The sequence below is a fragment of the Lepisosteus platostomus genome, chromosome 28 (genome assembly GCF_059453375.1).
Source record: "Lepisosteus platostomus isolate fLepPlt1 chromosome 28, fLepPlt1.hap1, whole genome shotgun sequence".
NCBI classification, from domain to species: Eukaryota; Metazoa; Chordata; class Actinopteri; order Semionotiformes; family Lepisosteidae; genus Lepisosteus; species Lepisosteus platostomus.
Window position 1 is genome coordinate 9,751,202 of NC_142638.1, and position 19,009 is coordinate 9,770,210.

General features: G+C 53.0%; 1 protein-coding gene across 2 annotated transcripts in view; it reads left to right on the forward strand.

Moving 5' to 3' along the window:
• The window catches only part of igf2bp1 (insulin-like growth factor 2 mRNA binding protein 1), a 54,716-nt gene that overhangs the window by 21,612 nt on the left and 14,095 nt on the right, over window positions 1-19,009 (forward strand). For both annotated transcript variants that reach the window (XM_088623187.1, XM_088623188.1), the window contains exons 3-5: window positions 16,406-16,454; window positions 16,635-16,686; window positions 17,680-17,743. In XM_088623187.1, coding sequence (XP_088479313.1) covers window positions 16,406-16,454; window positions 16,635-16,686; window positions 17,680-17,743 — 165 coding nt within the window. The remainder of the gene's footprint in view (window positions 1-16,405; window positions 16,455-16,634; window positions 16,687-17,679; window positions 17,744-19,009) is intronic.

Below are 19,009 nucleotides of genomic sequence, written 5' to 3' on the forward strand. Positions count from 1 at the left end.
TCACACTTCGTTGGTAAAGGAATTCGCCGTCTTAAGAATTATGTACAAATGCGTCAAGCAAATACGAGAACCTTCTGGAGTAACCGGTTTCCCCTCGGATCCGTTGTTATCGCCCTTAACGTCAAGATATGAGTTGGCTGGTAAAAAAAGTTATTTTTCTAAATGTTCTGTGCATTTGTGATCGTATGCAAATACGCGCATATACACACGGACTATGTTTTCCAAAAGTCTGTCCTGTGTAACAATAGAACTGCACTCGCTGTTAAAGGTGGCTGTTTCGGGCCGTGTTCTCGAATGCAGAAAGTTGTACATTTGGTGTTTTACTCGTTTTTTGCTCAAATACATACATTTTCTAAACTCGCACGTACGCCAGGCAGTGCAGAACCCGATTTAGCCTTCCTAGGTGTTTTTTTTTAAAAAGAAAATTGCTGAATCCGATGGCGTTTTTCAAAACAGGCGCTTTTAACCCGAAGTCATTTCAAACCTAGATGCTTGTAGTTTAAGTCGTTACAAGACTAATCAAGTGCCGAATGCATTTGTGCCGAAGTGAAAACCTACGTCGACGTAAATGTATAAACTATAAGCAATATGTAATACAAAATAATGCCACTGTGTGTTAACATTATGCGACCTTTCAAGAAGTGGCACTATAATCTGTTACACTGTAGCACGCATTGCGCACACAACCTAATGGTCGGTCAAGGGCGGCGACTGGGGAACAAGAAGTTATTCAGTATCTGTTGTGGTGGGAAGCAAAGGTCTGTGTTTTGTGGGCTCCGTGCGACGCCATGCTTTCTTCACGACAAAATTATTTCGCACGCGAGAAGAGCGCGGCCTGGCCCACGGGGGCTGTGACGCGTGAGGGGCTCATCCCTGCTGCTCTGCTGTCTTCAATGGACTGGAGGAGGGAAAGGCGGTGTGTTTTTCTGCAGCCCCCCGCCCGCGCTACACGGCGAGGAAGGAAGGAGTTGGGCCTGGTCTCTCCCGCCTCCCTGCAGCACGGCGAGAGGGCGGGCGCGGGTCTGGGGGGAAGGGAGAGGCGCCTGCGCCAGCGGCCGAGCAGGGACGGCGCGCATGGGGGTGTTTTTATGAATGAAACACAAAAATAGGCTACCTTTACATACAAACACGCACCCCCCTCCCTCACAAGACATGTACCCCCCCCCCAAAAAACAAAAAAAAACCCGTCCTTCGTCAACGTGTTGCCGAGGGGGGGCCCACACACGCCCGGAAACCCCACTATCGGGGACTGCGGCAACTTCCACAAAATGCGCAACGGCGAGAGCTGGTCGGTGTTTGTGAATGCGCGCAGGTGGAAGAGCAACAGCGGGGCTGGGGCTGACTTGTTTTTTTTTTATTATTTATAACCTTTTCAATACTGGAGCCACCCCGATTGGAGACCCTCCCCCTTTCTGGTGCGGCCGCGGGTTCTCCTCTCACTCCACACAAAATGAAGGCTCTCCTTTAACTGGGGCGGTTATCATGGAGCCGAGCGTGAACTTTGACCCAGAGCGGAGAGACACGTCATTTGCCCTGCCAGATGGATTCCAGCGTCGTTTTTCTTCGCCATCTCTGCCTCCATACCACCCACCACACCGACCCCACCTCTTCCAGGATCCTCTGAAAGGGAACAGTCCGCACGCGCGTTGTGCAAATTTGCCTTCAAACACGCGGCGTGTTTCCAGCAGGCGCCTGCGCAGAGCGCGGCTTGTGGCTCTGCCTCATGAATATGTCTGCTCCTCAGATCTCTCTTAAAAGATGCAAAAGAGCACATTCACGTGAAGGAGATTATGAGAGAATCTTTTTTTTTTTTAAAAAAGAATCTCTTTTCTTGTAGTATGTAAACGGCGTGGTAGATTATTGAGGTTTGGGAAACGCGAAACTGCATTTAAGGTTAGAGGAGTTGTTCTGTCTTGCTTTGTTACGCCTAACCTGGTGTAATCAGTGGGGCTTGGTCACTTTTACATTCTCCCCCAAACTGGCTGCCTTTCAAAGTGCCCTGCCCCCCACTCCGGCCCTTTTCAGCCCAGTAACCCGAGCATTCCTAATCCCGGCCGGGGTCAGAGGGCAGGGAGAGACGTTGGGACGTTGGGAATTATCCTGGCGCTGGGGGGGGGGTAGGAGATGGGAGTCCCAGGAATGTGTGTGTGTGGAGGGGGGGTGTCGAGCTGGGCCCGTGGCGGGGGGGTCTGATAAGCCCGTGCAGGTTGAATCTCGGCCTTTTGTTCTTCCTTCCTGCTGCTTCGCGGCCGGAGCCGCCTGGCCCAGCTCTTCCGCCGGGTCCCGCCGGTTCTGCCCTCCCGAGTCCGCAGGGCTCCCCGGCAGGAAGAGCCGCGTTCCCCCTCGGCTGCCGCCCCGCCCTTCCGGCTTCAGCCGCCAACGTTTCCAGGCTTGTCTTCAGGCACACGAGGAAGAAGACTCTGCCTCCTGGCTTCCTTGGCTGTTGCGGTCCAGTCGCCGGTCCTGGCTTGGCGGCGGGGTGCCTGAGCTGTTATTTCATCTTTCTCGCTGTGGCCGGTCACTGGCCTCAGCCGTCGGACCTGAGTTCTGGTGGGCCAGCTTGGTAATGGAAGCAGGACTTGCTATGGGCGCCTTAAGGTCAACCAGACTGAAAGACCTCCCCCTCCCCCCCATGTGCATGTGCAGGGGTCTTTGGTGTCAGTAGTTCTCTCTTAGTTGCCCTTTAATCTTATGGTGCAGGACTACGTTTCTACAACACAAGGTGCTAATGCAGCCTAACTGGGCTGGTGCTATCTTATTGATTATTTTATTCATACGGTATCAAAACCTAGCCTTTTAATTCTGCGCTTGAGATTTTTTTTTTTGCCTTGGAAGCATAAAGTAACATCAAAACGTCCCAACATGTAAACTGTGAACAGTCTGCTGTGGGGTCTGTCATTTTGTATGCCTCAATAATACCTTCATAAATGATTGCATGGAGCACCTTTGATCCCAAAGGATCTCAGTGGGCTTTATGTAGCAGCCGCCCCCCATCTCAGTAGGTCAGGGGGAGGAGTGACACCTTTCAAATTCACAGTTTCAGGTTGCTGGAACGGTGGATCAGGCTGCCACTCGGAAGCTGATATGCTTGTTTTTTTTCTCAAGGAAGCGGTCTCCTCCCGTTTCGTAAACTTGCACGTTCTTGCAAGTGGCGTTTTCGGACTGCGTCGGGTCACTCGGTGACTCGTGAACGCGCCCCAGTTAGCCTCTGCTTTCACGCCTGGGTCTGTGGGGACTGTGTCCCCCACATGAGTATGGAATTTCATCTCGGTTCAGATAAAACCCAGAGTCCATTTTTGGAGCTTTTGTTATGTAACAAGACTCCCCTGATAAGTCCTTTAAACATTCCATAACCATATTAAACGCATTTCTAATAAAACCCGAGTCCGTCCTGTTAATTGCTTTTAATGATCCGTGTCCGGGGCTTTTCTGAAGGAGAGGAGGGCTCTTTTGTGGGGCTGAAAATAGATTATGCCACTAATCTGCGCGGTATTGAAGCTGTAGTTCCACAGTAGGGGCCAGACCGATGGAGGAGAAGATTAATTACTGGATGTATCCATCGAAGAGCTCCTAGCACGGCGAAGTATTCTTCTTGTAATTCCGGCATGTACGAAAACCCTTGTTTTCTTCAACTTCAGCTTGGTGAGCATGATCAACAGCAAAGCAAAGATTTTTTTTTTTTTAGAAAAAGTCTCAAAATATCTTTCACGTCTTGACATTTCTGAAGAGGGGGCCTGTGGAGGAATCCCACAGCCCTCCTTTTTATTTCAGCTGTAAAACAAACGTTCGGAAATACATCACAGAATGAAATGATCTGTGAAGCTGTGGAGTCCTTCCCTTTTGTTTTCCCAAATAACGGATTAATTAATTCTCACATTTAGCACCTTTGATCCTGAACGATCTTAATGGGTACCAGCAGCCGCGTTGCACAGCCGGTCAGAGGGGAGGGGTGGATGAAAGGGGAACTGTAGGGTTGTTAGACGGGCTGAATTCCACTCTGGACTTGCACAAGGAAATTAGGGTTTAATGCCAGCTCTCTGAGACATTGCTACAGGGTCTTTAGTGAACAGTTAGTCCAGACCTGGGTAAATGTCCCCTCGGAAGAACGTCTGTGGTCACCTTACTGCGCTGTTGGTTTGGAATTCTGGTCCAGAGGAGTAAAGGCCACCTCCTGATGCCGCAACACCACTCCCAGCAGCAGCCTGAATTCCTTTTAGAGGAATTCCCATCTGACTGGGGCAGTGTGGTGGCTCTGTGGTTCAGGATCTGCGCCTGTGGCTGGGAGGTTGCCAGTTCGTATCCCGCGGGCGGCAGAGGAATCCTACTCCGCTGGGCCCCTGAGCAAGGCCCTTAACCCCAACTGCTCCAGGGGCGCCGTATAAATTTCTGGCTCTTTGCTCTGAGCGCGAGCTTCTTTCTCTGTCTGTGTGTCTCATGGAGAGCAAGCTCGGGTATGTGCAAAGATGAATTCCTAATGCAAGAAATTGTATAGTGCCAATAAAGTGATCTGATCTTATCTTATAAAGGACCTTGCGTGTAAGATCAGGCTACAGGGTGGTCATGCAGCTCCCTAACTTGCGTTGTGCGTGTTCTCAGGTACTCCAGCACCTTCACTGTCAGTTTCTAGCGTCTCTCTGTGAGGTTACAGCTCATTGTACAGCCACATCATCAGATGGCTTCACAGTTCTGAGACAGAGCTCAGAACCTGATCTTGGCTTTTGATTGCAAAGCAAGACTCCGTATGTGCTCCACCATGGAGCTGGTTCACGAAAGGCTCTTCTCTGATGAGGTGCCGGCAGTTACTGCTGTGCTGGATGGGTGGCTCTGTGGCTAAGGATCTGTGCCTGTGGCTGGAAGGTTGCTGGTTCAAATCAGGCAGCCGGCAGAGGAATCCTACTCTGTTGGGCCCCTGAGCAAGGCCCTGAACCCCAACTGCTCCAGGGGTGCTGTACAATAGCTGACCCTGCGCTCTGACCCCCAGCTTCTCTCCCTGTCTGTGTGTCTCATGGAGAGCAAGCTGGGGTCTGTGAAAAGATGAATTCCTAATACAAGAAATTGTATAGGGCTAATAAAGCAACGTTGTTGTTGTTGTTGTTGTTGTTATTATTGGTACTTCTGTGTGAAGTTAAGGGAGCAGGTCAGGCTGCTGGGGGTCAGAATAAAGGGGTGAGGCTGCTGCTTTGTTCCCGCAGCCTGCAGTGAGATAGGGGTGCCCTAACTGCTGCAGACAGTCTCCGTGCCAGGCTGGGGGGGATCACTTAGTGCGCGGTCAGGTCTCAAAGAGCTCTCTTCTTGTCGGGTAGCTGTGTTGGTGAAGAGGTGCTTCTTGTCCTGCTTCAGCACCAGGGCTGAGATTTGTATGTGATCTGATTTCTTGCAGGAATTAAATATTTATTTGGACTTTTCTGCTTTCTGGTGCTTGGAGAGCCCCCATTAAAATTTTATTAGCCAATTTTGTTTCCTTTTTTTATACATCTTCTCTTGGTGACGGTATTGATATTGTGACTACAATACATTGTCGGGCTTTCTCCCTGTTTCTTCGTCTCCTTGTGTAGTCGCAGTGTTTGGTGATTATTACAAGCCCTTTGCCTCTCAGCAGTGTATATTATAGCATTTGTCCATCTTTATGAAAGGGGAGCAGTGGGTTGATCTTTTAATTTCATTGTGCAGTTTATGATGTATTACCAGACTGCAGCTGGGCAAATATTTTGAATAGTTTAGACCTAGGGTATAATCACAAGTGCGTTTACAGTTTACAGTAATTCACTGAGCCTGTTCAATTCTGACATATGTGCCCTGATTGCATATACGTAACCCTGTTCTGTGCTGCCATGTCTGTATCTCTGCAGTTCAGTCAAGTGTGAGTGGTTTACATCAGTTGAATGTTCATGTTAGTTGTTTTACTTGGAAAGTGCTGCAGCTGTGCTCTGGGCACCCCTCCGGCGTTGTTCGTATAATTTAGCATTGTAAATTGTTCTGCGAAACAATTAATTTCCGCAAATTCTCCTAGCTCCAATACACACAGGCACTGAAGAAGGAAGCATTTCAAACCTCAGGTGGTGCAGCAGTAAAATGCTTCCCCCTGCCATTTCCTGTCATCCAGCTTTGTCGTGTTTTTGTGTTTGCTGATTTTATGTGCACATGAAGCTAGGGTGAATAAGACTCCCATCTGCACACAAGTTCCAGGTTTCGCTATTTCTTCTCTATATAATCCACCACCAAGAGTTAATGTCTCTTACCTACATTGAGTAAATTGAAACTAATATTATCATCACAGCGTTCAATCAGATTTCAGGTTTTGCAATAGCCTGCATCTTGTAAGCCCTGGAATGGATCGTAATGCAGTGCAAGGGGAGTTCGAAGGAGCACGTAGCACCCGCGACGCTGTAGCACGGCGGCGAGTGAGACGCCTAGCTTCTCCGGGAGAGCAGGGGTTAACGTTGGCTCGGCACCTCCTGCTTGTGTGGTGACCTTTGACCCCCGGAGGGGGAGGGGGGTGCTGCAGGGCAATGGGGGAGGGGGCGGTGAGCTGCTAGCTGTTGATTAGGTGGGGTGTCTTTTATTTTTAATGCAGAGTGCGTGGAGGCAGAGGGGGCCGGCGATGAGCTGAAGGAGTATGTGTTGGAGACCCCCACACATTCGTTTCAGTGCATTTGACTTCCTTCTATCCACAATCATTTCCCATTTCTCCAAGCCCTTTGGCCTCGAAAAGTCGTGAGTGTGAGGAGTTCATCTGGACCGACTTTTCTCGTTTGGAAAAGGAGGCCGGGTCGTAAAACGAGAGCCCACTTTCTAGTTAGTACCAAACTGACCCAGCGAACCCCCCCATCCAGCTGTTCCTCGAGAGGGACCGGGGTATCGGCTTCAGCAGTATGGCTGGCCAGTCTGTCCCCGCAGCCCTGTGTGCGCCTGCCCTGCCTGGTTTCAAATGCAAATTTCCTCTTGTGCTTTGTGTTTCAGCTCACGTTTGGAATGCGCGTTCGGAAAAACGTTTTCTAGATCTTCCTCTTCCTCTCCAGTGGTGAACGTTCGTCGGTTATCCGGAAGAGCCGCTGTTTGTTCCCCCCCGCCCCACTCAGTTCCGGTTTCATTTCAACTTTTTCTTTTTAGTTCTGCTCTCCCTCTCGTTAGAAGGCAAGTGCCTGATATGGAGACCTACTCTCTGTGTGCAAGTAAGGTCCTGACAAGTGGGGAAAACGCTAAATCGCAGAACTCCAGCGGCTGACGAGCAGAGGGGCGCGCGGCTCGCTTGGCGCTCCGGGACGCCTTTTCAGAATCGTCACTGTCCGGTGCAGGCGTAGCCCTCAATCCGCCACACCGCCAGAAATTCCAAAAAAACAGGTGGTGCGTGTGGATCCGTTCCTGCAGGCAAAGACACACTGGTCTGATGTGTGCAGGCTGATTGTCTGTGTAGCTGGACGTATACGTGTGAGTGGATATAAAAGCACAGGAGACTTGCGTTGTGAACAGTTGCAGTTCTTTGCTGCCTCACAGGGTGTATATGCGAGTCCAGTCTGCTAGGCGCCCCTGTGTTGATCGCGCAAGGTCAGTCACTCAAACCGTGATCTGCTCATGGCCACAACAATCTCCCCCTCTGGCCTTGACCGACATGAGGGGCGTCTCTGGGCCCCCCTCCTCTAGGTACCCTTCCAATCGCCCCCTGGGGGTCTGACCGACACACTCCTTGGGGGTACTCTGATACCCACTCCTACACACCCCCAGGGTGTACTCCTGTACCCACTACACACCACCTGGGGGTACTCCTGTACCTTCGGCACGCCCGTATCCTATGGGCTCTGCGTGTTCGCGCTGCAGGGGTCTCTATGAGCTTCAGGACCAGCAGGTAGGGAGCTGATCTCGGCCCGCAGGGGTCTCACCCCTCAGGACTCGCTGACCCCTCAGCCAGTGCAGCCCTGCCCGTCCTCCTCCACTGCTGCTGCTAAGCAGGTGTGTTCGCTTTGCAGCTCCACTCCTGCCCCCTCTGCCATTCTCCAGGGCTCTTCTGGTTAGTGATCGATGAGATAGGAACTGGGTGTAACGTTTCTGTCCATCTAAAAGGGTGGAATTGTATTTGGCATCACTGTACAAACCTGCATGAAACAAATAACACTTGACATCAAATAAATACACGTTAAAAACAAACGTGTCCTAAATGTGCAAAAACACTTCTAGACACACCTCTCCCTCAGCCTGTATTCCTCTACCATTTCACATCATCCGAGAGCTTCATACAGGGGGCGGTCACTGAGCTGCGTTTAATATACCGACTGCACAGGGAGCAGCAGAGTTCTACTACTTTCTGGGAATTCTGAACCACCCCCGGGAAGGCAGCAGATGGAAATGGGAATGGAGAGGGTGGGAGGGGTCGTCAGTGACCAAGTTGACTGCAGTGGCATGCAGGGTTTTGTTTATTTGGGAATGCTGTGAGTCCCGGGCTCCCCTGGCTGAATTGTTCCCAGTTGTGGATCATGGATGAAGGAGCCCAGCCCTGCCCTCTCTCCCGTCCCCTGGTAGATGGGCAGTGTGGGTGCTGTGGAGGTGGGGGTGTCAGCTGCTGCCCGGCGTGTTTGCTGTGTGTGGCAGGGTGTCGCTGGTGACACTAATGGGGTGCCCCCCCCACTGTAATACGCCGCAGCTGGTGTGGTGAGGGGTTGTCGGGGCAGAATGGGGTGGGCCGATCCTCGGTCATTTGTGGGTGCCCCCAGATGTTTGAAGACCGGGCCTCTCTGTCCCACCTGTGTCCTGGAGTGGCTTGGCCGGAGAAGGAAGTCTTCCTCCTCTGCTGTCGCTCTGCCTCCCAGCACGAGGCTGCAGTTCCCCCCCAGCGCCTGCGGGGGGCGATGTGCTCCAGCCCTGGCCTCGGGTCGCGTGTTCCTGCCCTTGCTTATGGCGAAGTGCCGGGGCAGGGGCAGGGGCGCGGGCTGTCCTCGCTCCTCCTCGACCCCGGAGGAGGGTGGCCCCGACGCGCCCTTTAACGGATCAGCCGTTGTCAAATCGGCGATTTCGAACTGGGGGGGGATCGAAACATAGTGTTGAGCAATCAGAGTTTAAGAGCAAGAGTTTTCCTCTTGAAACCAAAGACCCTGGCAGCTGTCATTAAGACTGTGCTGGTATCTTCCAAGACAGCCGGAGAGTTTAAGAGTTGCTTTGGGAGATTTCCCTTCACATTAAGACTTTTGTAGTTATTTGGGGTTTCTCTGTGGGCGTGCCGTAAAGTGAACGGGACCCCCTGCTTCTCCGAGGGGGCTGTGTGTGCAGCATCAGCCTCGTCTGCCCTGGTGACCACTCGCATGTTTAAGGGGAGCTGAAATGTTCTCTCCTGTGTATTTTTTTCATTCACCTTACTGTCCCCAGTCGGTTCAAACAGGCGAGTGTGACAATCGGGAAAAAACGGATCCCCTCCTTGTCCTCGTGTGTAGACGGAGAATCGGGCTTCGGGAAAGTGTGGCGTTGGCCACACTGTGGTCGCCCTCCCCCCTGCCCCCTCCGTGTGAGAATGGGGGCCTGCAGTGCCCGATCTCTCCTCTAGGACCCCCAGCTCCGGCTCAGGCGTGCTGGTGAGCGTTCAGTCCCGGTGCTCAGCAATCACGTTTGCACGGTGTGAACCAGGTCCGGTTTTCTGAGCGCAATCCGGCGTCTCTGCGGCAAAAGAATCCTATTGTTCGCTTTTTTTCTGTAAGATCTGTTTGCTCCACCTCTGGTCGGCTTGCTAGAGAAATGACAGGAAGTTGCAATGGAAAATATGCACAGTTAACTTCCTGTGAACGTTTCCTGCCTGACCTCTGACCCCTGCGTGAGCTGTGGGCCTCACATGGTTAACGGGGGAGAGTCTTCAGCCCTGCTCTTCTTCATTCTTCCTGTCAATATTCCTCCATTCACCAGCCGCAGAGAGAAATCTCTCTAGTTTAACGTCGCTAAACAGGGGGACGTTTCAGAGCTTTTTAAACCTCCAGCGGAAAACTTAACTCAGCTGACTTTTTTGCTCCGACAACAACAGAAAAATCTTAATTCACAAAGCATGGCTAGTAAGTCAATGAAAATGATTTTCCACAATTAACCAAAAAAACTCCTGGCCTCGTTAAGCGCTTGTCCCGGCTTCTGGGCATCAAGTGTGAGCAGGAAAGGGCACAGCCCCTGTAATGTGTTGTTGTTTTTTTGTATTATGTTTTGCACTTTTTTCTGGATTGTTTTTGGACATCTGAAGAAGCCTGGAAACTGGAGTTTGTCTGTTAACCCCTGTGCTCGGAGCTGCCCCTTGTCAGGAGTGTGATTAATTCCCAGTGTTGCGGTGTGCATTCACCCCGCCATAGAGAGAGCTCATTGTTCTAACAAGAAAGTGCTCCTGCCGAGCCCGGTTGCTTCTCTGATCTATAATGGGATGCTATAAGTGCTTTTCTTATGCAAAGGAGACATCTCTCTATTTTGCAATAGAAATTAGCATTGTTACAGGGATGGGAGGGGGGGGAGAAAACTTCTGAGGGCAGTTTTGTTTTGGTGAAAGCCACGTTCTCGGTGGTAGATCTCTATTGTGCGGTTGTGTGTGTTGGGGGTGGGATGGAGGGAGTGGGGGTGGGGTGGGGGTGGGGCGAGTGACTGTTGAAGCCCCAACTGCACCCCCCCCCTCCCCTCCCCTCCCCCAGCTCAGGGTTAGAGCGAGCAGGGGGGAGGGGCGGCCAGGTTAGAGGTCACAGGAAATGGTGTAATCAGAAGTCATGCTGAGGAGGGGGAGAGGAGAGGCTGTTTGAAGACGGTGGTGAGCTCCGCGCCGGCACAGGACGCCCTGACAGTCACATGATCCCAGCTGCCAGCATGTCACGTGTCCCCGGGAGTTATCTCAAACCACGGGACGTGGTCTCGTCACCCTCCTCGCTCGCCTGGGCCGAAACCCCTGAAACATGGGCCCGAGTGCGACGCCCCTGGACGAGCGGCGCCCTGGGTGTGGGCTTGGGTGCTGGCGTCCTGGCTGGGCGGGGGGGGGGGTGGGCCAGAGAGTTGGCGAAGCCCTGGTGGAGCGGGCTGAGTCCACCCCCACCCCCTTCCCCATCTGCAGCAGCAGTTTGCGCTGCGCTGGTGACCCCCCTCACCTCTCTCACCATTGTGCTAACAAAGCCGGGCCTGGAGGGGGGGCTTTGAAAAGGATGACCCCTCTCGCCTGTCCCACCCCCATCACACCCCGGCTCCCATCCATAACTTCACCACCCAGGACAAAAAGCAGGATCCCCCGCCCCCTGGCCTGCGCCCCACCCCCCGGCCCCTGTACCTTTGACCTGTTTGTGAAACTGCAACACTGGGGAGGAGGGGCGGGCCAAGTCCCCCATGTGCTGGCAAGCCTGCTTATCAATGAACTATAAACTCTATTGAACTATTAGCTATTGTTTAGAGAAGATACAGCAGGTTAAATATTGGGATGATACAGTGGAATGTAGTTGTTAACCTGTTCTGATTTTAGTTACTCATTGCAGATCAAGACAAGGGAGATGAAGGATAATTGTTCTCCTGCTAAATAGTTCGCTAATAGCCGTGCTTGTACTGCAAAGTCCAAGCTTTATTTTCTTGCGTTCGGTTCCGCACAAACTCTCCATGAGCGGAGCTGGTCGGGCTGTATTCTGCACCTGTGGAAATGTGATATGAATAATACAGGGCATATATGCTGTACGGCTCTGATAATTGAGTGGTTAGTTGTACCGAAGCTGAAAGTTATGTGAGCTTAGGGGGTCTCTTCGTGAGTCGCCCCCCTTCAGCTCTCCGTGGTGCCCTCTGAGGTCAAGCGACAGAATGATTTAAAAAGGCAAACTTTTGGAATGGCTGCATTTTTCATTTTTTCAAAAGTTAGTCTCGACTCTCGGCAATAAAATCAAACCACCCCCCTCTTTTCACGACAGGAGCTGAACCTGTAATTCCATGCCCACCTTTTAGAACTTTCAAGAGCAGGTACGAACGAGTGCGGGCGGGATCCCCAGAGATCCAGTGGATCGGCGGGATCCCCAGAGATCCAGTGGATCGGCGGGATCCCCAGAGATCCAGTGGATCGGCGGGATCCCCAGAGATCCAATGGGTAAAACTGGACCCCAAGAGATCCATTGGATCGCCAGAATCCACTGGATCTCTGGGGATCCCGCCCGCACTCGTTCGTACCTGCTCTTGAAACTCTGCACTCTGGATCCAAACAGGATCCAAAGAGTGGTTGATTTAGGCATTTGCAAATATAAGAAAATACTGATCGGGAGAGATCTAGCTTGAAGTGTTCTTTTGGTGATTTGATTTCCTTCTGTTCGGAAAGCACACCGAAGAGCGCGGGAGACCGGGGTGAAGCTGCCCAGACAGTTGTGCGGAGGGGGCCGGGGGCCTGCTGGCTCCGTGCTCCGCTGCAGGGGCTCCGCGCCGGGATTCCCAGCTCTCTCCGGCCTGCTGCTGGCCTCCTCACTGAGCCAGCTGCTCCCGGCCTGGCGGATTACCCCTCGGCACCTCGAGCGCGGCGCTGTCCAATTAGGCCCGGCCCGGGTCGCGGGGTTAAGAGCATTGATTAGGCTGTGCTAATTTAGGGATCTGCGGATGAGGCGGTAAGGAGGGAAGATGGGTGCTGAAGGGTTTGGAGGAGAGGGAGAGATCGGGAGAGGGCGTGAAACGGGCAGGAGGCTCGTAGGTGTGAGCTGCACAGCTCGGAGGCCCACGCGGTCCACATGCTTCCACTTAACCCTTTATGAGCCATGTCTGGAGCACGAGCACCTTGAGGGTCTCCGGTTTCCTCTTTCTCGTCCTGTTCGCTCCGTAAGTCCCTCCTAAAGCTGCTGGGTTTTACTGTACCCCCCCCCCAGCCCTGTGCATTTTTCTGGAGCTGCTCACACCCGGCCTGTCTGGTGTGTTTCCACGCCTCTCCCTGCTGATCCTGCAGCTCAGCCAGCTGTCCTGCACTCTGGTGCGCCCTGGTGCAGCGCGGTGATGTGGCAGCTGGGTTGGCGGTGTAGTGCCTGGACTCTGGAGGCCCCCCCCTTTAAAAAAAGGGACCCGTGACTCAGTTCTGGTACCTTCAGGGCCTCGGACCTGAGCGGCTTTGGGCACGAGGAGGTGAGGTCGGGCAGCAGGTTTGGAGGTTTTCTGGGGAGGGGCCGGGGGCGAGGACGTAGGGCTTGAGGTCACAGGGAGGTATCTGCAGGTCAGCTCAGGATGGGGCAGCACCTGGCCACACAGAGGCAGAGATCAGAGGCCACTCGGCCCCGCCGTCTACCGAATCTCTTAGTGTGCAACAGCACCTTGTTGTTGCTGATTTTCCTGATCACTAGCTGGGAGCTGGGATGTTGTCGTCTTCCCTGGGTGGAGATCTTCTGTCTCCCTCATTTTGAGAGAGGAGGCTCCCGGGTGCTCTGATGTGGTTGACACGCTGTCTCCTGCTTATCCCAGAGACCAAACTCGTACCCCTCCCTCCCCCCCTGCATACGCTCCCACCCCTCCAACAGGGCTCTTGCAGAGTGCAGGAGCTCTTTCATGGCGCATGTCTGTGTGTGGTGTCTGTACCGCTGTCTGCGTCTGACTGAGGAAGTTTCGGTGCTCTTGGCTCTTGTGCATGTGTGTGCACACTCTTGTTTTAGCTTGCGTGCACTGGACGTCCTCACTCTTGCTGGTGTGTGAGTTGATTGTGCACACTCTTTGTCACTGTGTGTGTGCACTCCTCTCAGCTTGTCTAAGTGTCTGTCTGGGTAAGTGTGCCTGTGTGCGCACTCTTTTATGTGTGTGTTGTCTGTAAGCACTCTCGTCGCTGTGCATGTGCTGCATGCGTGCTCTCTTGTGTGTGCATGCTCTTGAGTGTGCACACTCTTGTCGGGGTCCGTGTGCACTCTTGGGTGTGCACACTCTTGTCGGGGTCCGTGTGCACTCTTGGGTGTGCACACTCTTGTCGGGGTCCGTGTGCACTCTTGGGTGTGCACACTCTTGTCGGGGTCCGTGTGCACTCTTGGGTGTGCACACTCTTGTCGGGGTCCGTGTGCACTCCATGTAGCATGTTTACTCCATTGTACTTTTTGGACAATCAGTCTGTATAAACCTATGCACATTTTGCACATATTTTATTGTTTTTACAGTGACTATGATCAGCACATTTTGCACACACCTATGTATTTATTTTTATTTATCTTGTTTGTCTTTTGTTTTATAACTATTCTGATGTCTGTTTTGCTTGTCTTGGGCTGGACTGCTGTAACACACCAATTTCCCTACGGGATTAATAAAGTCTTTATCTATCTACACTCTTGTGTGTGCATGCGCTGAGTGTGCACACTCTTGTCGGGGTGCGTGTGCGCGCACTCCTGTCAGCTTGTGTCGGGGGGCAAGCCGGCGTGTGCAGAAGGAGTGCTCCAGTTGTGCGTCATGGAGTTTATTTTGTAGAGGCTGTGTCTGCGCCTCTTGGCTCCTGGCCTTGTCTGTCTGTCTCCCTGCAGTTTTACTACAGTGCGTCTGTGTGTGGCTTCGGAGGCAGGGTGAGGTTTGGGCTTTTGTAATTGGAACGCTGGCAGGCCGCACACACCAGGGACGCAGGTATTTCTTGGCAGATGCTGGAGAGGATTCCTGGTTCCCCGCAGCTGTGGGGAAGCAGGAGGGAGGGGGGAGGCTGGGATGAATGAAGCTGCCGCAGTCACAGAGCTGTGGTTGAGCTGTCCCTGCAGCTGGGGCTGTGAATGGGAGGAGGTAACCAGAGAGCCCAGGCTGTGGGGGAGGAGGATTGACTGCCTGATCTCTCCCTGGGAAGAACTGGTGTCGGATATTCAATGCCTGGAAAGCGTGTTAAACTCTGAAGATGCAGCACTGTCAAACAGCATGTTGCTTACCTGTGTCTTGCAGGCTGTGCTCCCTGATCCCCAACAGTCTGGATACTTTTTCAAACTGTGAAATGACTAAATAAAACAATCCTTTTTTGTATTAGTTTAAAGCGTCCCGTTGCACAAACCGCCTACGGCAGTCCCCTCTGTACCTCACTTTTCACGATATTTTCTGAGATGCGGGCCTTGTCTTCTGCGTCTTTTTGGAATTATCCGTGTCCCGGGGTTTTGCGAATTTAAAGTGTTGAAACGAGGTGCTTGATCTTTCCTTCAGCAAAAGAGCGTTTCTTCCCCCCAAATGAGAGAGAGCTGTCCGGTACTGACAGTGTTCATGGCTTTGTCTGCTTGTGGAGGACCGTGTCCATACCGGTGGCCCTGGGACGGCTCGGTCCGGTCCCGTTCGCCGTCTCGCGGATACACCTGCGAGTGTATACCTGCGCTGCTCCCTGCTTTCGGCAGCCAACGGGAAGAGCTGCAGCAGAGAGAGGGAGTCACTCTGGCTGTGATCTGCTTTTTAATTAATTAAAAGACGAGATGTGCCCGCACTGCAACACAGGGGTTCTGTCCCTCTCTCCCTCGTTCACTCTGTCCCTCCTGTTCTGCTCCGCTCCTCCGGCCCGACCCGTGTGCTGTCTTTCCTGGACCCGGTAGTGTTGCAGAATGAACGGGATTTCCAGCGTTGTGCATCTTGTGCGGTGATGGGTTGACTCTGATCTGTGCTGTTGTAGCTGTGCTCTCCTGAGGCTTGTTGTGTGTGGTGCGATTGCCATTGTTGTGTCCTGTGCTGTGATGGATTGACTCCGATCTGTTGTGTTTCGCTGTGCTCTCCTGGGGGTGGTTGTGTGTAGTGTGTGTGATTCCCAGTGTTGTCTTGTGCTGTGATGCAATGACTCTGATCTATGCTGTTGTAGCTGTGCTGTCCTGGTCAGGGGGGCAGATGTCGGTGTGGCTCAGATCAGGGGGAGTTTCTGCCCCCCTCCCTGTTATTGTACTGGATTTAACCAGTCTGTGCCAAACTCCCCCACTGCTCATTGTGTTAAATATCGCACCGGTTTTTCGTGATCACCTGAGCTGTACCCCACACTCAGGTGTGCTTGTGCCTGCTCCGTTTTGTGCACGGCATTGTGTTGTATCCGTGTCAGGGCTGTGGTCTGAGACTGGACCCTAGCCGGGGTCTGGTTCTGTTCTGTTGGGGCTCGGTGGCAAATTTGATCGTGCCGGGACCCGTCACCTCCAGGGCAGTCGTGATCGGAATGTGCGAAAAGACAAATTCAAGAAACTGTAAATGGCCAATAAAGTGATCCGATCTTGTCTCATACCTTGCCACCATGTGATTCTCTGATCTGGAAGAGGTTTCGAGCAGGGAGCTGCGAAGGAACAGGGGAAGGTTTATTCCCTGCTGGCACGCAGCGTTTCGGCCGGGGAGCTTCTCCGGGTGACAGGCAGCCGAAAGGTTGTGCCCCTTCTCTTCCAGGAGGGAACAGCGCTTCTCCTGTGCCTTTGCTGTCCTGTTTTAGGGACGCAGCCTGTCCTCGGATCCCGTCCCCACATCCCCACCTCTCTGACCCGAGCTTTGTTCTTCTGTGTTCATTCAGGACCCGGAAAATCCAGATCCGAAACATTCCGCCACACCTGCAGTGGGAGGTGAGTCCGAGGTCCTGGGGGGGGTGGGTAGCGATGCCTGGGTTGGGCGGGCTCAGGTTAAAAAAATCCTACTACTGGGAGGGGGGCGGGGTGTCGTGGGAGGGGCTCAGAAACGGAGGCGTCCCCTCTGCACCCCGGGGTGCTGCCCCCCCCCCGCTCACCCACTCTGTGTTGTTCCAGGTCCTGGACGGGCTGCTGGCCCAGTATGGCACAGTGGAGAACTGCGAACAAGGTAGGATCTCTCCCTTCCTCCCCATCTCTCGTACCCGGGTTCAAGCCCAGAGCCCTTGTTACCTCTGAACGCCACGGACCTCCTGAACTTGTTAATAATAAGAATTGCTCACGCTTCTATAGCGCTTTCCTGGAGCTCCACTCAAAGCGCTCTACAGGTCATGGGGATCCCCTCCACCACCACCAGTGTGCAGCCCCCACCTGGATGATGCTCCAGTCTGCTCACCACACACCAGCTCTCAGTGGGGAGGAGAGCAGAGTAATGAAGACAGTTCAGGAATGGGGGTTATTAGGAGGCCATGATTGGGAAATTTGGCCAGGACACCAGGGTAACACCCCTACTCTTTTCAAGAAACACTCTGGGATTTTTAATGACCACAGAGAGTCAGGACCTCAGTTTTATGTCTTAATATGAAGGATGGCGCCCTTTTACAGTCTAGTATTATTATTACATTACATTAACATTACTAGTGTCCCTGTCACTACACTGGGGCATTAGGACCCACGCAGATCGCAGGTGCTGCTGGTCCCACTAACACCTCTTCCAGCAGCAGCCTCAGCTTTCCCAGGAGGTCTCCCATCCAGGTACTGACCAGGCTCACACCTGCTGAGCTCCAGTGGGCTGCCAGTTGTGAGCTGCAGGATGATGGAGCTGCTGGTTACTGCGACTTCAGGAGCACTGGTCTCGATGGGTGGGCTGGCGCCCCTAAAAACCAAGAAAAAGTCACCCCACTACGCTGGCTCATCGCATTGACTGTTTCCTTTGTGTTTAGCGCTTTATAAATAAGCCCATAAACGCTAGTGCCGAGCCAAAAAACAGTACCAGTAAGAATCAATATGGCCTTGTGCTTTTTGCTGGAAAACATGGCTGGTCAGTGACCCCTTAAAGAAATGGGGGACAAACCAGTCGATGGCATCTGGGTTCAGAGGTGTTTTCATTTGGGGGGGCAGGGGGTCAGCTGAGCGCGTAGTGACGTGTTGTCCTCTCTCTCAGTGAACACGGACAGCGAGACGGCGGTGGTCAACGTCACGTACGGCACGCGGGAGCAGGCCAGACAGTAAGCCCCTCGCCCCGCCCTTCATCCGGGACCCGCGCGTCCGCGGGCGGCTCGCGTGCTTCCGCTGCGCGAGCTGCTCGCTCGCTGGCAGCCCGAGAGACGAGGATGAAACGAGCCGCCATTTTTTTCTTTACAGCCGACATGGCGGTAACCGTCATTAACGTTTACGCCGAAAACCGCAGCAGCCCTTGGCGGTGAGCTCTGATGGGCGCTGGCTACAGCGGACCAAAGGGTGTGGTGAGGTCGTGGTTCACACGGAGAGGCTAAAATATTGTGGAAATCTTCAGAGGAGAGAACTGAGATGAATGATACATTAGAGATAAATGCAAGGAAAAATTAAAAGACCCAGCGTCAGCACCCGGCACACCTGACCCCTCCCACTGCCGGGAGCGCGCAGCAGCCGCGCCACCTGCTGGCGTCTCCGCGTACAGCAAGATGGCCGCGGGGCTGCGCTTTCTCGCTGCACCGACTGCGACACGTCGCCTCTTTTCATTAGAACTGTTGCTGTTCTTTTCAGTGCATTGGTATTGTCGAGGCAGCCCCTTGTTATGACAAGTTTGGCGATGGGTTCCCCAAAGAACGTTAGCAGTGTGAAGGGGAGGAGGTCGCTGAGCCCACCCAGGCTGGCTGGGCGGCAGTAACTGCCCCAGCCGAGGGTGTCGGCTTGAACAGCACAGCTGAGCCCCCGGTGTAGAGAGGCACCACATGCTCCTTCCTCTCCTGCCCACCTGAGCTCTGGGGCTCCTGTTTCCACTGTCGGTCCGCTCGAGATTTTTTTTGTTTTGCAGGTGCCTTTCCAAATCTAAAGTATTTCAGATTCTTTCAGAACACCCCGTTAAGCAGAGGAATACAGTCCATTGCTCATCTCCAGAGCAGCAGCATTTTTAATCACACGATGACCGAAATTCCAAACAACATTCTAGATGAGGTCTTACAAGCTCCTTGCACAATTCTGACATCCCTTGATTTAAGCTTTTTTAATGCTTTCCCATGTGTGACCAAGAAGCATAAAAGACACAACACAAACTCTACAACATAACATCACTTTATTAGCCCTATACAATTTCTTGTATTAGGAATTTGTTTTATCGCATACCCCAGCTTGCTCTCCCAGAGACGCACAGACGGGGAGAGAAGCTTCTGACAGGGTCAGAGCGCAGGGTCAGCTATTGTACGGCGCCCCTGGAGCAGCTGGGGTTCAGGGCCTTGCTCAGGGGCCCAATGGAGTAGGATTTCTCTGCCGGCTGTGGGATTTGAACCGGCAAC